Raw genomic sequence first — 15,409 nt, 5'->3', positions numbered from 1 at the left:
CCTAGCAACCCATTGGATCTTGGGAGAGAGTTGAGAGAGGAGTCATAGTGGACGTATGGAAGTAGATATACATATCTGCCAGTGAGTGCAAACATCCCCCCCCCACCCTGATAAAAGGCATTTCCACAGTATACCAGAGACAAGAATACTTGATACACAGATTAAAGTTCATGGTCTTTTTTTATTTGAAAAAAAAAAAAAAAAATCAAAGACTAGCATGTACAACTTGGAATGAATGTAAACTGAACTCAGATGAACAGTCATGACGACTGTTGTGCTGACACTACAACAGGAAGCGCTGCAGATACACAACACAACATCGTTCACCACGCTCAAGTCCGAGTTGAGATACAGAGGAAGAGAAAACGTGAAGGCCAGTGATTCTCCTTCGCCAGAACGACGACACCCTCCGTCTCAGCAAAAAAATATCACCGTAAGACTTTTAAGCCCCTCCCATTTTCAGAGAGGGACACACAACTACTGGATGGCCGTCCAAATAACATAACAAAACAAAAAAAAACATGCCAAACATTTGAAAATGTATTTTTTTTTGTACATTGTATTTTTTATATCTCATTATCTAGCATACAATTAAGTCCCATTCCATGTTCATCTTGAATTAGAACCAGGTTTCTCTCATCATCTTAGGGTTCCTCTCCAAATACAAAAAACTGTACCAAACCAACGATACGACAGGCCAGTGGAATCAGCACGCTCTGATAGTCTGGAGGGAGAGCTCCAGTCTCAAGCTGCATGCATGACAAACAGAGAACAGAGAAGAGAAGAGGTGGCCAGCCCAAACATCACCACCTGCAAATGGCACTGGAACGAGTTCACCAAATGCTTTGTGTCAGTTGGAAGGTAGTAGTTACAGGGTTATTTTCTCTTTAAGTACTGATGCTAAACTGATCTTTGGGGACAGGATCACTAACCATTGTCATGCAGATATTTTTTGTACATTTTTTCGATTTTTTCCTGTGTGGACAGAAGGATATCTTATTTCAACATTCAATTATTTTCTATACAGAAACAGTATGAATAAATGAACATTTTTTCCAAGAGGTAAGTAAAACATTAGATTTTTTTTTCTTCTAAGAGGGGGCAGGACAGGTCGGGCAAGCTTCACTTTGCGGTCATCATCTGTACAAACTCTGCAGAGAGAGAAGGGGGGGGGGGTGTTGAGAGAAACAGACAACAACACATTGATTAGAATACTGCATTTGGCCCAATGCCAGAAGGGGCAGTCACCTGCTAAATTGTTTAATGGATTATTAATTTTTTAATCAAGCAGAAGAGGTTCAGAACACACATCCTCATTAGTGTCCCGTTTCCCAAACAGCGTACATGTTCATCTCATTAAGCTCATTTGATTAAAAAAGTCACCGGCTCTGAATACGTACGACAAACACCAGCAGAGTTTGGTAGGGGGGGGGGGGGGAGGCAGAGAGAGAGATAGATAGAAAGCTTTCAATGTATGAAGAGAAAGTCCATATTCTGTTAATGGCACAATGAGAGTGGAGAATGTGTCACTTTTCAGCCAAGGCCTAAGGCCTGTTGATATTATGATAACAGCTTCCTAGAGAATGAGCGCACTCTCTCGTGTAATGTGCTTAGGGACTAACGGTGGAGGGGGCGGGGTGGGGGGGTGAGAGAGAGAAACCAGAGGAGACGGAGGGGGGAGAGAGAGAGAGAGAAAGGATGGGAGGGAGTGAGAGAACAGCAAAAAAGGCTCGAGCGACGAGCTCAGTGAGATAGTCCTTGTTGGCTATTTTTGAGAGCTCTCTCTACTGCTGCCTATCCCACACCCAGCCCCAACCCTAAAACTAACCGTAACCCTGATCCCCAGCCCCAACCCTAAAACTAACCCTGACCCCAGCACTAACCCTAACCCTGACCCCCAGCAGCGGCCCAGGATCTCCTCACCTTCGTAGTTGACCTGTCCATCTCCATCGATGTCTGCTTCTCTGATCATCTCGTCCACCTCCTCGTCTGTTAGCTTCTCCCCCAGGTTGGTCATGACGTGGCGGAGCTCTGCGGCGCTGATGTAGCCGTTTCCATCCTGGGGACGGAGTGCAAAACAAGCAAATCCCATTGGGAGATGAAAAGCGGAGAGACAAACCCCATTGGACGGTGAACAGGTATACAGGTAGCAAATGGCGTCAGGCAAACAGGAAGTCATTTAACACCTCAGTTAAGTGGTAAAATCCCAGGAGTACAGGCTGATCTTGAAGTGTAACATCAAACTGGGTAGACCTTTTTCTGTTTGTACACATCAGGGAGCTCTTGGTGTACAGTACACAGAAATACTGCAAGTTAAGTACTACTGTAAGTACTATAGGTGAGGTGCCAGTCCTCGGAGCTTACCTTGTCAAATACCCGGAAAGCCTCGCGGATCTCCTCCTCACTGTCTGTGTCCTTCATTTTTCTGGCCATCATGGTCAGGAACTCTGGGAAGTCGATGGTTCCGTTGCCTGTGGGGGAGACAGAGATTTCCGCCATGATGTTTTAGTGCACAAAAAAAACAAAATAAAAACAACCAACATATATACTGTACCAGTAAAATGTAATTTCAACTCTACTGAAATGAAAACACACATCGGGCTCTTGAATTGAGATTAAAATATTGATGATCAATATAAATAGAGCTCTTTTGTGCCTAAATTAGGTGTATGCGTGTGTGGTGGGGGGGGTGGCAGGGGTGTGTGGAAGGAATGCGGTCTTTTGAGCCTTGTCCCCCTGGGCTTCCTCCTCGACGACAGGAGAACGCTATCTCCTGTCGCCAAGAGGTCAGGAAAGAAAAGAAGGAAGTCTTCACCTGATCCTAAAAGAATGAAATCCCCTGAAACTGTGATTGGGGCACCTGTGGGGTCCCCAGTTCCTCCGCATGATGCACCATGTGAACCCCCTGACGTCTGGCTAGCACAACCTGGACAGAATAATGCTGAAGAATGCAGTAGAGCTAAGGGGGTTGTGCCGGGTCGGCAGAAACCACAGCTTGGCACCAGTTCTTCAGAAAATACAGGGAGTCAAATGGTTGCACCAAGAGGACGTAAGATTATGTTGTATAAGGATCTGCAGGTCCTGGATGAGACCCAAATTGAGGTGGCTTTTATATACTCTGAGGATTATGTAGGGGATGACTGAGCAGTAAAGTCACAAAGTGATGTCTAAGATTCATTGAAATGAAATAACATGCAACGCTAGCAGTTAAACTAAACAAAATGTTTATTATTAAAGTAAACATATATCTTGTACTAATCACATTAATAAAAGTTAGAATCTTTAAGAGTAGAATGTAACTAATATTTCTAACTGTAATTTTAACTCTGTAACTGAATCAAAAGATTACTGTAGAAGATGGGCGACAAAGCTTGTTTATTTGTAAAAAAGTTAGTTTTATGCATGCTAAGGATCTGACAGGTTACTAGACCATCCATCCTCAAAGTCCGGCTCCGGTCCGGATCCGGACCGAACTACAACAGTCTCTGGACTCTGAGCAAATTATACTTGGCAAGCAGCACTTCGAATGTCCTCTGCTTCAAGGGGTTGGTGTTGGCAGTGTTGCCAGATTGGGATGTTTTCCGCCCATGTGGGCTACCTTTGCTGACATTGGGCGGTTGGGAAATTGTCAATCCGATCAGGCAACACTAGGTCCATGTGAGTTGACAGCGCCGATGGAGAGTTAAAGTTGACAGCGCAGCTAACGTTAGTGTCATCTCCAGTTAGCTAGCTAGTAGCTAGCATGACGTTAGTTTTAGCCTCAGTTATTTATAGTGTAGCTAAATTAGCATGTTCAAAGGTGGCCAAAAGAAAAGTCGACAGTGAAAATAGGCAATTCAAAGATGAATGAATTGAAAATATGCCTTCATCCTCCCTCCAACGAGCACCAAACCGATATACTTAATTTGAAAAGAAACGGTAGCTCTTGTGAAGTGGCACCTGAACAGACTCCAAGGGAGAATAGAGAAAGAGAATCTCCTCTCACTCATGCAGAATACAGACGTCCGCCTCGGCAAAACATAAAGCTGCTCTCCATTTCATTGGAGGGGGCATCATCACCGAGCAGTGAGCAGAGGAGGATAGACAGAGAGAGGAGACAGACAGACAGAGAGAGGAGACAGACAGACAGACAGACAGACAGACAGACAGATAGACGGATAGACGGATAGACGGATAGACGGATAGACGGATAGATAGATAGATAGATAGATAGATAGATAGATAGATAGATAGATAGATAGATAGATAGATAGATAGATAGATAGATAGATAGATGAATGGGTGGGTGGCTGGCTGGCTGGCTGGCTGGCTGGCTGGCTGCTGGAGGCAGCAGCAGTGAGATCAATAACCATGGAAGTATCGAGGTTGGGATTAGCAGGGGGATCATGATGAGAGACCTGTGATCCACCGCTGGTTGGCGAGGAGAACGGGGGTGCGGGGGTTCTGATACCCAGACAGATGGCGGCGGTGACAGTGGCTGGGGGTGGGAGGGATTAAACGTCTCTGGATCCGCATCAGGGTTGGAGTTCAGGCCAGGATCTCTGAGGGCTGGGATCCAGCGGGATTAACTCCGCGCTGGGAGGACGTGGGATGCTAGGACCGGGATTAACACGCATGAGCATGTAGCACCACAGAGGCAGGCCAGGCCAGAGACATGAGGAGAGGAGGGATGGAGGGAGGGTTAGAGGGAGGGATGAAAGGAGGGGGGAGAGATGGATGGAGGTTGGGATGGAGGGAGGGGTGGATGGAGGGGGAGGCAGGAAGGGACAGTAATGTGATGGGTTAGATGGTGATCTAATGGGCCAGAGTAGCCATCTGAGGACCTGTTATCTAACCCAGACAGACAGCCAGCAGCAGCAGAACATCACATGGACACCCCTACCACTGGTCAGGCCAGGAAGAACCATCACTAGAGGACAAGAGAGAGAGACAGAGAGGAATAGGGAGAGAGATGGAAAGAGAGAGAGAGAAGGATCTGCTCTTCTGGCTAAGTCTTGGGTCTAGTTTGACGTTCCAGAAGGAGAGAGAGAGAGAGAGGACGAGAGTGAGTGGGCGGCAGAGATGGAGAGAAGGAGATGAGGAGGAGAGAGAACAAGTGGGTGACGGCACGATTACATGTGAGGCCCGGCGCTGCTGCTGCTGACGTATGGTCCAGGAGGCGTGCCTGTGTCCTCCGTCCCTCCAACACCACAACGCCAGGGACCGGAGACGACCGCTACAGGACACTAATCGTCACGGTACCACGGCGTGACTGAAGGACCTAGCAGTTATTTGCTGTTACGCAGTAGGGCTGTCAAATAAATACTCAAACTTCGACTAGTCGTCGACTTTGGGGAAAAATTTATAATCGAACACCTGAAAGCAGCACGCATCACACAGCCTGAGTCCTGCCCATCTTCTACAGTAATCATGCTAACACACATTACGTTAGTATTCAATCTTTTCAACATGGCCAAAAATCTGCAAAACCGTTGTATCAACAGTATGTACTGTATCTATCTAGGTGGCAAGGAAATACCTTACTTCCTAAAAACCTGAGCACGTCTTCTCGGCAGCCGGCAGGCAACGTTATAAAGCACTAAATATACGATCAAGTGCACCAGCACTATAGGCTATTCCTCTTGTTTTGTTTTCAGTTGGCTATGATATAGGCCTGATAAAAGGACCCTGTTTTGCACTTAATGTCACCCATGTTGACTGGGTATTAACGTTAGTTGAATACTTGAATCCTGTGAACACAGACGGAAAGTTCCGTTGGTGCTTGTTCATGACAATAGGAGAGTGGCCTCTTGTGGTTAGAAGTGGTTCCATTGTATGCGTCATTTTCTATGCAAAATTATATAATACCAATAATCGAATATATTCTATTTTCAGAAAATATTTTAGAGAGAAAGTCGAATATAATTTCTGATTTCTCTCATTTGACAGCCCTATCACGCAGCATCTAGCTCGACTTCTCTAGATTTTTCTCTGCACTTCAGGACCTCCTTCCCATTGTCCTCGGCTTTCCTCCTAACGTCCTCTCCCTCCTCCTCATTGGTCGTCGCCCTGTCTGGCTGGCTGTCTGGCTGTTTGGTAAACAAGCCTGATTGGGCGGCCTGGCTGACATCAGTGCGTGGCGGGTACCGGATGTGCAAAGCCGTGCGGCGAAGCAGCAGCAGCAGAGTGGATTATGTAATTACTTTTACTTTCCATTACTAGCTTCACTGTCGTCTGGCCTAAATTGCATCAGCCAAGGGGAGGGGCAGGGCAGAACGGGGAGGAGAAGGACGTATGGAGGGGGTGGACTTGATGGGGCGCTGGGCAAAGGAGTGGTGAGATTGACCCCTCCCACTCCCCACCCCCTTCCTCCCGTAACGATCGATACGGACCCCATTTACGAAATCCTATAAGCTGATAATACATAGCCAGGGTACTATGACAGGCAGCCTGACAACTCCTGTTCCCAACAAAGCTGGAGGAGACCACGCCCTCCGCGGGCGGTCCACGCCGTCTCTCCTCTCGTCACAGCGGGTGTGGAATCTGGCCGGTGTAGCCGGAATGTTGGTACCACAGATGGTGGGTAGGCCGTGTCAGATTTGGTGTGGGTGGTCTGAAGACTGGTATGAGCCGTCTGACTCACCACCCACCACGGTGACAGGGGCTCCGAGTCTGACACTGGGTCACCTCTGACACTAAGACCCACCTATTCACCAGCACTGGTGGTTCCACTGCACTGCAGGCCTGTCCACGCATACCGACAACAATGACATACTTAAACAGCCAGTGACTAAACTGCTGACAGCAGTTTCCTGAAAAGAGCTATACTGTAGCTTGGACAGTTGATGGAATGGAATGGAACAGAACAAATCCTCTTGCCAGCGCACAGGACACAACTGCTGACACTTGAGTGACGCACTGTCCTATAGGCAGTGGCGTTGTTTGATCCAAGCGTTTATGAAAGTATAAAGGCCCCTTAGACTGTGGTCACTGTCAGTCAAGTTCCACTTCCTCCTCCTTTTCCGCCAGTCAGGGTGTGCCTGCCTGCTTCATTTCCCCCTTTTAAGCCAATCAGGAGCGGGAATACTGACCGTCAGCGTCCACCTCGTTGATCATGTCCTGCAGCTCAGCCTCGGTGGGGTTCTGACCCAGCGACCGCATGACGGTGCCCAGCTCCTTGGTGGTGATGGTGCCGTCACCATCCTTGTCGAATAAGGAGAATGCCTCCTTGAACTCTGGAGAAAGAGGAGGGAGAAAGTGAGGATGATTTTACCTAACTCAAAACAGGGTTCTTTGGTGAGGTCTGAGCCTTCCAATTGTGCTAAAAAAAACACAACTACAACTTCTTTCCAAGATACTTCAGGCTTCCAACAGCATACAAAGTACCAGTGACCATTTCAAAAGATATACAAGATCCTAAGTATTCTATCAAGATTCCTTAGTCTGAGTGCACCAGTGAAGTTTCTGTCCGGAGAAAGTTCGGATTCCCTTATTTTTGTTCTTGAATTTATACTAAAACATGACCACGTTGCACCATATTCTTAACCGATCATGTAGTATTGTACTAATATACTACAGTAAAGTTTTTACCAATAGTGCTTTTGGGCAGTGGCCAAAGTTACAGAATGGGGAAGAAAGAGAATTCTGAGACCCTTAAAAACAAATTCCTTCCAGGTCTAGGTGAGGGACCCCAAAACATCTGTTCCCAATTAAGTATACGTCAGCCTCCTAGAACCTAAAATAAACAAATTCATGATATACTTTAAAAACAACTTAATCAATTAAATTTTTATATTGCATAAAACATAGTAACTTTAATCAATCCTTTTCAAAAGAAAGACTGAAGTTAGGCTAGACGTTACAGTAAGATCTACTAAAGGACAATTTAATACTGTTGTAACAGACAGTCATGTTTCTGACCACAACCAAGTTTGGTTTGTCTAGCCAGTTGGTCCCAAATCACCTTTTCAGAACATTGAAAACAACATAATTATGTACTCTGGGAACATAGGGTCAAATTGTATAAAACATAGTGGAACCACAGACAGGTTCTGCAGAGTGGCATCTCAATTCCCCAGTTTAGAGCCAAAGTCCCATTGTTTACAAACTTTTTTACAAAATGTAATTGGGTTCTCTGCAGCTAACTCAAGTCAAGTCCTAGAACAACACAACGCTGAGGAGATGTTTGAAGTGTACCAGAGCCCTAGCCTTGGAGCCAGTAGCGTTAGCTAATTAATCACAGAGGGGTTTACAATCTGAGCGAGGAGAACAACACAGTACTCAGCATTCATCCCAGACCCAAACCAGTTATTCGTCTAGTATATTCCACTTCACTCCACCCTCAGCCCTGTAACATGGAGGCCAATGACGTGGAACTGTAACATTTCTCATGTGATATGCTGTTGGGGCTTGATCAAAGAGGTGCTTGCGTTTCATCTTAACTACGTCAAATGCCTGAAGGGTTTTGTAAGGGGGCGGGTTCCAGTCCTACCTGCGATCTGCTCCTCTGTTAGCTGGTCAGCCTAAGAGAGGGAGGGAGAAGAAAACACAGTTACTCGATTGTAAACCCAAATAACCGATCTCCTTAATAACCAGTCAGTCAGCTCCCGCCTGTCCCCTCTCCCCCCACCTCAACCGCTGGGCCTGGCTCTGGGACAAACAGGTGCCAATTCACTCTTGCACTCGTCCACTCCTCTTCGATTCCAAAACATACGATAGGTGTTAGAGCCACCGCTTACACCAGTGTTCTGCTTTTAAATAGGGTAGAGGTGGTAAGGGTGGAGAACTGGGACTCCCCCTCCCGCCCTGCTCCCGAGCCCCTCCCTGCCTGCTGGGAGTGACCCTCTGCTCGGAGCTCCTCCTCCTCAGCGCTGGGCCCCGGGCCAAGCTCTGGTTAATGGACACGCTGAGTCATAGCTGGAACCGCTGGGTAGCAGGGGACCCAGCCAGGACCCACACAGAGATGGACTCTTGCAAAAGAAGGGGGCCTGCTGTGATTTCAAACAAACACTGGCGAACAAAGCCTTTCAACACTACCAGCCTGTTGCTGGGGGAAACGGCGGGGTCCTGCAGGTACGTCTCCCGGTTTGGGAAAAACACAGGGTTATTATCATTGTCACGGCAACAAACTCCTGACGTCATGCCTCTGGCAGGAAAACAGGAACTCACACAGACAGACTCAGGGTGTGGTGTGTGAGAGAGGATATGAGAGAGAAACAGAGAGAGAGAGAGGAGCATGTACACGTACACACACACACACACACACACAGCAATTTCCTCCATGTCAATAATTTCAATCACTGTGTTTCCTGTGAGTTAATCAAAGAACCAGTTCTTCTTCCCCAAAGAAAAGTGCTGCAGTGCATCTGTGCATCTGTTGTTTGTGTCTTGGAGATCTGGGCTTCAAACAGAACCAAACACATACAGGCCCACACAACAGCTGGGATCCTGCCACAGAATGAAGACGATTGATTCAAGTTATTAATGGGATATTTGTTTTATGCAATAATAAATGTAATGGATTGAGTATACGAGATTTGTGCTGGAGCATGGAATTACAGCACTAGGCCACACAGAGAAATGACCAGTACTTAATTGGGAACAGATGTTTTGGGGGCCCCTTTTAGAAAAATGTGTTTTCTAGAGTCTAGAATAACCCTCTGTCTCCCCCTTTTCTTAAACATATGAAAATCTGGCCACTGGCCAACAGTATGATTGGATAGATTTTACTGCAGTATATTAGTATAGAGTAGGCCTATATGATAGGTTAGTAAATGGTGCAACATGGTAATTATAAAGTATAAATTTGAGAATCGGACAAAGGATTGTTGAATGCTTTCTGCCTTCCCTGGTGCACTTGGCTAGACTTAGGGACTTTGTTTGGATATTTAGGATTTGTATGCTTTTGGAATGATCATTGGTGATCTGTATGCTGTTGAAGACTATATAAAAGATTTTTGGAAAGAAGTTGTAGCCTTGGTTTTTGAACACAATTTGAAGGTCCAGACCTCCCCAGAGAACCCTGTTTTTGATTAGGATAAAATCCTCATCAAGATGAAACCCGCTAAGCTACACTGTAGAGCCAGCCTCTACCAAGTTGAATTTATCCTAAAATTTCTCAGCTTTGATTTATCAGGTGATTAGAGTAAGGGAGCACATGGTTTATGCTCTTCAAGCAAGGCCTAAAACAACATGTTTACATGGCTGAAACCATATCGTTTATGTGATCGATAGAGTGCTGTGGATAACTTCAACGAACAACCTTAATAAGATTAGCTGATATGATTAAATAAATTGCTTCACACAATAGCCTTCTTTTTTCCTTCCCCATTTCCTGCCCACCTCCCAATTCCTCTTCCTCTCTCTCTCTCTCTCCCTCGCCTCACTCTCCATCTGTAAGATTTGTGAAATGTCAGAGAAAAATGATGTTACTGTGAAAGGTGGGGACTGGGATGACGAATGAATCAACAGCGTTATGACCTCTTCTGCTCTCTTACCCATCTGCTTTTCTCTCTCATCCCTTCCTTTCTCACCTTAACTCAATCACTCCTATTTCCCTCTCTCCTGGTCATCCCCCATTCTCTCCATCTCTAGCCATCTCTCTCTCTCTCTCCCCCCTCCTGGGCGTGCGGTGTCAGTGACTCAGTGGCTGACGAGCCTCTGGCTGTGCCCCACCCCCAGGCCTCACGGTGCTGCTGCACCCCCAGGCCCTCTACCCTCCCTCTACCCTCCCTTTGCTTCCCTTGGGAGCCTGGGTCCTATCCCCCCCTACCACCAGGCCTTCCCCTCTGGGTCTCTCTCTCTCTCCGCCTGCCTGCAGAGGACAGAGCCCACGTGTGTGTGTGTGTGTGTGTGTGTGTGTGTGTGTGCAGGATGGGGGGGCCGGGAAGGGGGTGGGTGTGGACGGAACAACCGGAGCGACCTGAGGGTGGGGGCAGCTTTTACACGACACGCGAGACCCCCGCGAGGACACGCCACACACATCTACACACCAATGCAGGGAACTCGGCCCGCGGAGATGGAGGGTGCCGTGAACCTGTCTGTGGTGCCAGCTCTGAGGACAGCCTGTCAGCTTGGCCATGGGGAGGGGCCTAGGCGCCGGAGGGGACCCTGCCATCAGCTAGAGCTACGGCTGGCATCAGAGTTGTTCTGAACCACTCCCGTTGTCCGGCCCTCCAGCCGCAGAGCTCGACACGGGTCAGAGGAGCTCAACGGTTCCCCCGGGCCACCGCTGTAGCCGCGCCCCGTCCTTCTTCCGACGCCTCTAGGCTTCGCCTTGGTGCCTCTCAGGTCCCAGGCCAACGTAGCCAACGGGTGCCGCCTTACGGAACATGCAAAGCAACAGTGCTCTTTCGGCATGCGTTCCCCCTAAAGCGTGCGGCGATGACCTGTAAACAAGGATATCGTCTCGCAGTAGCGAGAACTTGCGTACGAGACACTTGGCCTAGAAGGTACACACGTGCATGTGGGGTCCCCCATGCGCACGCACACACACCCAGGGATGGAGGGAGGTCAAAAAGAGCTTAGAGCTCCACCAGAACGCTGCACACGTATTCTGTTTCTATGGAGGCCGAAGGTGGGAAGGGGGTTGGGTCAGGAGGGGGTCAGGTGAGAGGTGGGTTGGGTGACAGGAGAGGGGGTACGGGGGGCGTAACCAGTACGCTATGCCTCACAGGGCATCAAATGGGCTCGACGGTGGCTAGTTCCCTCCACTACTGTTGATGACAGTTTACCTCACCCAGCACAAGGCCTGGATGCCAAGCAAATAAATTATTCAACGCGCTGGATCAGATGTCCTCCGAGTTACTAAACATGCACCCGCAAACAAGGCTGGAAGAGGAACAGGATAGGCCTCAGTACAGTTGGACTACTTACTCTATACCTCCGCCTCAATAGAGCACATTGTTTCAACCCCAGTGGCTGAGTTGAAGCGTTTAACTTTTCAGAGCTGATACGCAGTGAGAGAGAGAGCTACACAATTGTAGTGACAATTGTTACTACAAACAACTCAAGTTACAACAAAAGTGAAATGAGAGACCACACATGCAGCTTGATAACATATTTTGGGATATTTGATCATTGGGAAGGGAAAAAAAATAGGTCTATGTCTTGACTCCCCTAAGCCATGCATGATCTATCAACATTGATAATCAATGGGTTAGCCAGGAGGCGACCTGTCCCACATCCTGATCCCATTTCCACTGGGTCACTACATGACGTAGCTACCAGTCTCCATCATGCAGATTGCTCACATCGCTCATAAGTGAATTGCTCATGTTCTTATGGGAATGTTAAAGTGTCTAACTCTAATGTCAAACATCTGCAGAAGTTGTATAGTCTGTCTCATAATGTGAATTTAGTGTCCAAAATAGTAATTTCATTAAGTCATCTGAAAAGTGTGATCAAAGTTAACTTGGGCTTAAAATAACCTGGAGAAAGTATTGTGAATTGTAACGAATTTAGTGCATAAGGAGCAAAGCCCAACACTTCACAGCTACTGGTATTACAGGCTGGGCGAGAACTCGGCGGGTTGGCAAGGCGAAATGATTAGCACAGGATTTGCATGCCATTGAAAATTTGCACAAGACAACCAAATCAGTCAGCATCGAGATAACCCAGCCAAGTAAAGGACAAACATGGGGACTATTACACCAGAGCAGAGGATCAGGTGATATAGGCTACATTCTTACAATGTGTCACATTCCCTATTACTGGGAGATGGGCGATTTCCGTTGCATAACATCGACGATTCAATGTTGCAATTCTAGTCTAGTCTCAGAACCTGAATTTTTCGTTACACTGGCATTTTGACAACTAGGCCTGTTCATCATGGGCGTCGACATCTAGTCTTTAAGCAGCCTACCAACTCTCCCTCCATACGAGACGGATACAGCATTCAACGTCTGGTCTTCGCGGGCTACCACTTAAGAAATTCGCCAGAACACTACGATTCACCAAAATATTAGGCTAACCTACCCTAAACTGCATAATAAAACTCGCATGCGATAGATCGCCATTTATCTAAACGCCATTAATCTCGTGCAATATTTAATTCAATCTGCACCATGCTGCCACGAGCCAGCAACATTACCCGATATAGCCATGCAGCCGACAAGCCTGCCGTAAGAATTGCGCACTTAATGCGGAATCCCGCTCCATTTTGGCAGTTACATCGTCCTAGATGAATTAACTCCCAAATGTAAATAGGTCCGTGCATCAATTCAATAATCGCAAAAATAATGGAACTTTACGATCGCCCCAATTTAAATCCGAGTAAACCCACGCAAAATGAATCAATAAATGCATGCATGGGCAATCAAATAGGCTATCGGGGTTAACAAGGCATCTCCCTATCACAGAGTGGTTTTGCTGTATTCGGTAAATAAAGTGTAGAATGAAAATACATACCATGTTAGACGGGACTGGGGTGATTATCTATGAACCAGACTATGAGCGCGTCCGTTCCTTAGATGGAGCTCTGCTCGCGGGATAGAGGTGTGTATATCCGCCGTGGACAGAGTGGGGGTAGCCTCCGTATCCCTCCGCCACACTAGATCACTCACTTCACTTCCTTATTTCCTCGCTGCAGAAACTTGGACAGGCTCCTCCCTCCCCTACAAGGTGTAGTCCGTCACAGGCCTACTGTTAGGCCTAGATTGCGCATCATCAGCATACTACCGAATAATGTTATATGGGCTATACATTTATTTTATTCATAGGCTATGAATATTATAACTTTTTTTGAAAACTGGAAACAAGCTATTGCATTCAGAATGCTGCTTTCTAAGTCACTATAGGCTACGTAACATGTAGCCTACAGTCAGATCATCCATAAATCACGAGTTAGTTCGAGTAGCCTATAACTATTTAGGCTAGGCATAGCAGGCCTATTTGAGAGTAGCCTACGGGCATCTTGACAATTTTCAAGTATCTTAGCCTAGTCTAGCCTACTGACTTTGGAAAACAGCTTTCATGGATCTGTAGTGGCCTAAACTGTCGCCCATATAGTGTGTGTGGATTATAAACACATGCAGCTGACGAGCTGGTGAGAAACTGGTACACTCTGAATTTCTCACATTTCAAACCTCAAAGCGCTGAACTTCAGAGATAACGGGCTGGAATCACTACATGCCCTGCACTACTTTCTTGTGGCGGATGGATACTTGTAGTCCTTAAAGAGGCTGCCTGGTTGACACTGGAGAATTTGCGATGCAGTTATGTGACAGCGCGCCTGATTGGTTACAACAGAGCCGCAATATTATACACCATGTATTGCCTGCAATTATTGGCTAAGTCGGACCTGCATTGCACCAGGCAGTAGTGCTTGATGGAGATCCCATAAATATAATATAATTGAAACGAATGCATCCCGTTGCGAATGGTCAGATCGGGTCATTTTTAATGTTATTATTAGCATAATAGCCTGGTGATGAAAATGTTGCATAGCCTAATTGTGGTTTATTCGCGATGGGAAAGATTCATATAGCATGCCGGTACAAGTGCAGAGTTTCGCTGTGAAGTGCGAGGGTTTCCATTGGATGGTGTGCAGCCTACTGGAAGTGTTTGTAGATATAACGCGAAATTTAAGTATGGAACAAAACTGATCTAGTGTAAATAGGAGAATAACTCTGTTAGAGTTGAGAATAAATACTCTGTTGTGGCTATGTAACCTAGTGGCTATTAGTTCAATATTACAATGCTATTCCATCCAGTCGACCCTAATTAGCCTACCACATTTTTTGTAAAGTTTTCTGTGGGATAGACAGCCTTTAGTTGACAGAATTGTTTCGAAAGTGTCAGCAAATGTTAGGTTCGGATTAATGGCACCTAATTGTGGTTTAATGTTAACCTCAAGAAGAGTGATAATAATCTTGCCTACAAAGATTATGAACTAGATTATAAACCAAAGCACCACCCAGTGGCCAATTCTGCGCAGGCCTACATTAGATGTAATTTTAGAATGCCTCACTCCATTGAGATATCAAGTTCCACGTCCAACCGGGGGTTTTCTCTAATAGCATTTGAATTATCGTTGAGTCTGAACAGGGGGGGGGGGGTATTCAATCTTTCACTAAATGATCGAGTGCATTTGATATCTTTAATAGACCAAATTAATTATCGAGTGGATTTGATATCTTTAATAGACCAAAGGCCTCTCGAGAGTTGGCAGGGGGTCAAAACTCCCAGTGTTCTCTGTAGTGTGTACAGCAGGTATTCTCATCCAAAACATGGCATAATACTATGATATAATACAGAAATAATAATGATTTTGAATTTTTTTTTCAATGTTATAATATTTCAGTAAAATTATATTAGCCTAATTAACAGATAGAATGGAACACACACTGGTCAGATCATTTTCATTTTCCCCTCACCAATCTCCCATGCTTATTGGGTGCTCAATATATTTTCCTTGAGTTGGCTGCAGTCC

At 46.3% G+C, this 15,409-nt stretch overlaps 1 protein-coding gene across 1 annotated transcript; it reads right to left on the bottom strand.

The window, feature by feature from the left end:
• Positions 1 to 218: 218 nt before the first annotated feature.
• LOC311310311 (calmodulin-1) lies at positions 219 to 13,489 on the bottom strand. Its single transcript, XM_084439744.1, has 6 exons — positions 13,387 to 13,489; positions 8,471 to 8,501; positions 7,071 to 7,214; positions 2,365 to 2,471; positions 1,924 to 2,059; positions 219 to 1,151 (listed from the first exon to the last, which is right to left on the bottom strand). The coding sequence occupies exons 1-6, from the start codon at positions 13,387 to 13,389 to the stop codon at positions 1,123 to 1,125; spliced, it is 450 nt and encodes a 149-aa protein (XP_084295870.1). The 5' UTR covers positions 13,390 to 13,489; the 3' UTR covers positions 219 to 1,122.
• Positions 13,490 to 15,409: the final 1,920 nt, after the last annotated feature.

Source organism: Borostomias antarcticus, assembly GCF_949987555.1.
Source record: "Borostomias antarcticus genome assembly, chromosome: 6".
NCBI classification, from domain to species: domain Eukaryota; kingdom Metazoa; phylum Chordata; class Actinopteri; order Stomiiformes; family Stomiidae; genus Borostomias; species Borostomias antarcticus.
This window is presented reverse-complemented; position numbering and strand designations above follow the sequence as displayed.

Bases quoted from the DNA above. Each gene is read 5' to 3' on its own strand.
- LOC311310311 (XM_084439744.1), bottom strand. The intron at 7,215-8,470 runs GTAGGACTGGAA...CTCTTTCTCCAG, and splicing joins AACAGAGGAGCAGATCGCAG to AGTTCAAGGAGGCATTCTCC. The intron at 2,060-2,364 runs GTAAGCTCCGAG...CTCCGTCCCCAG, and splicing joins CTTTCCGGGTATTTGACAAG to GATGGAAACGGCTACATCAG.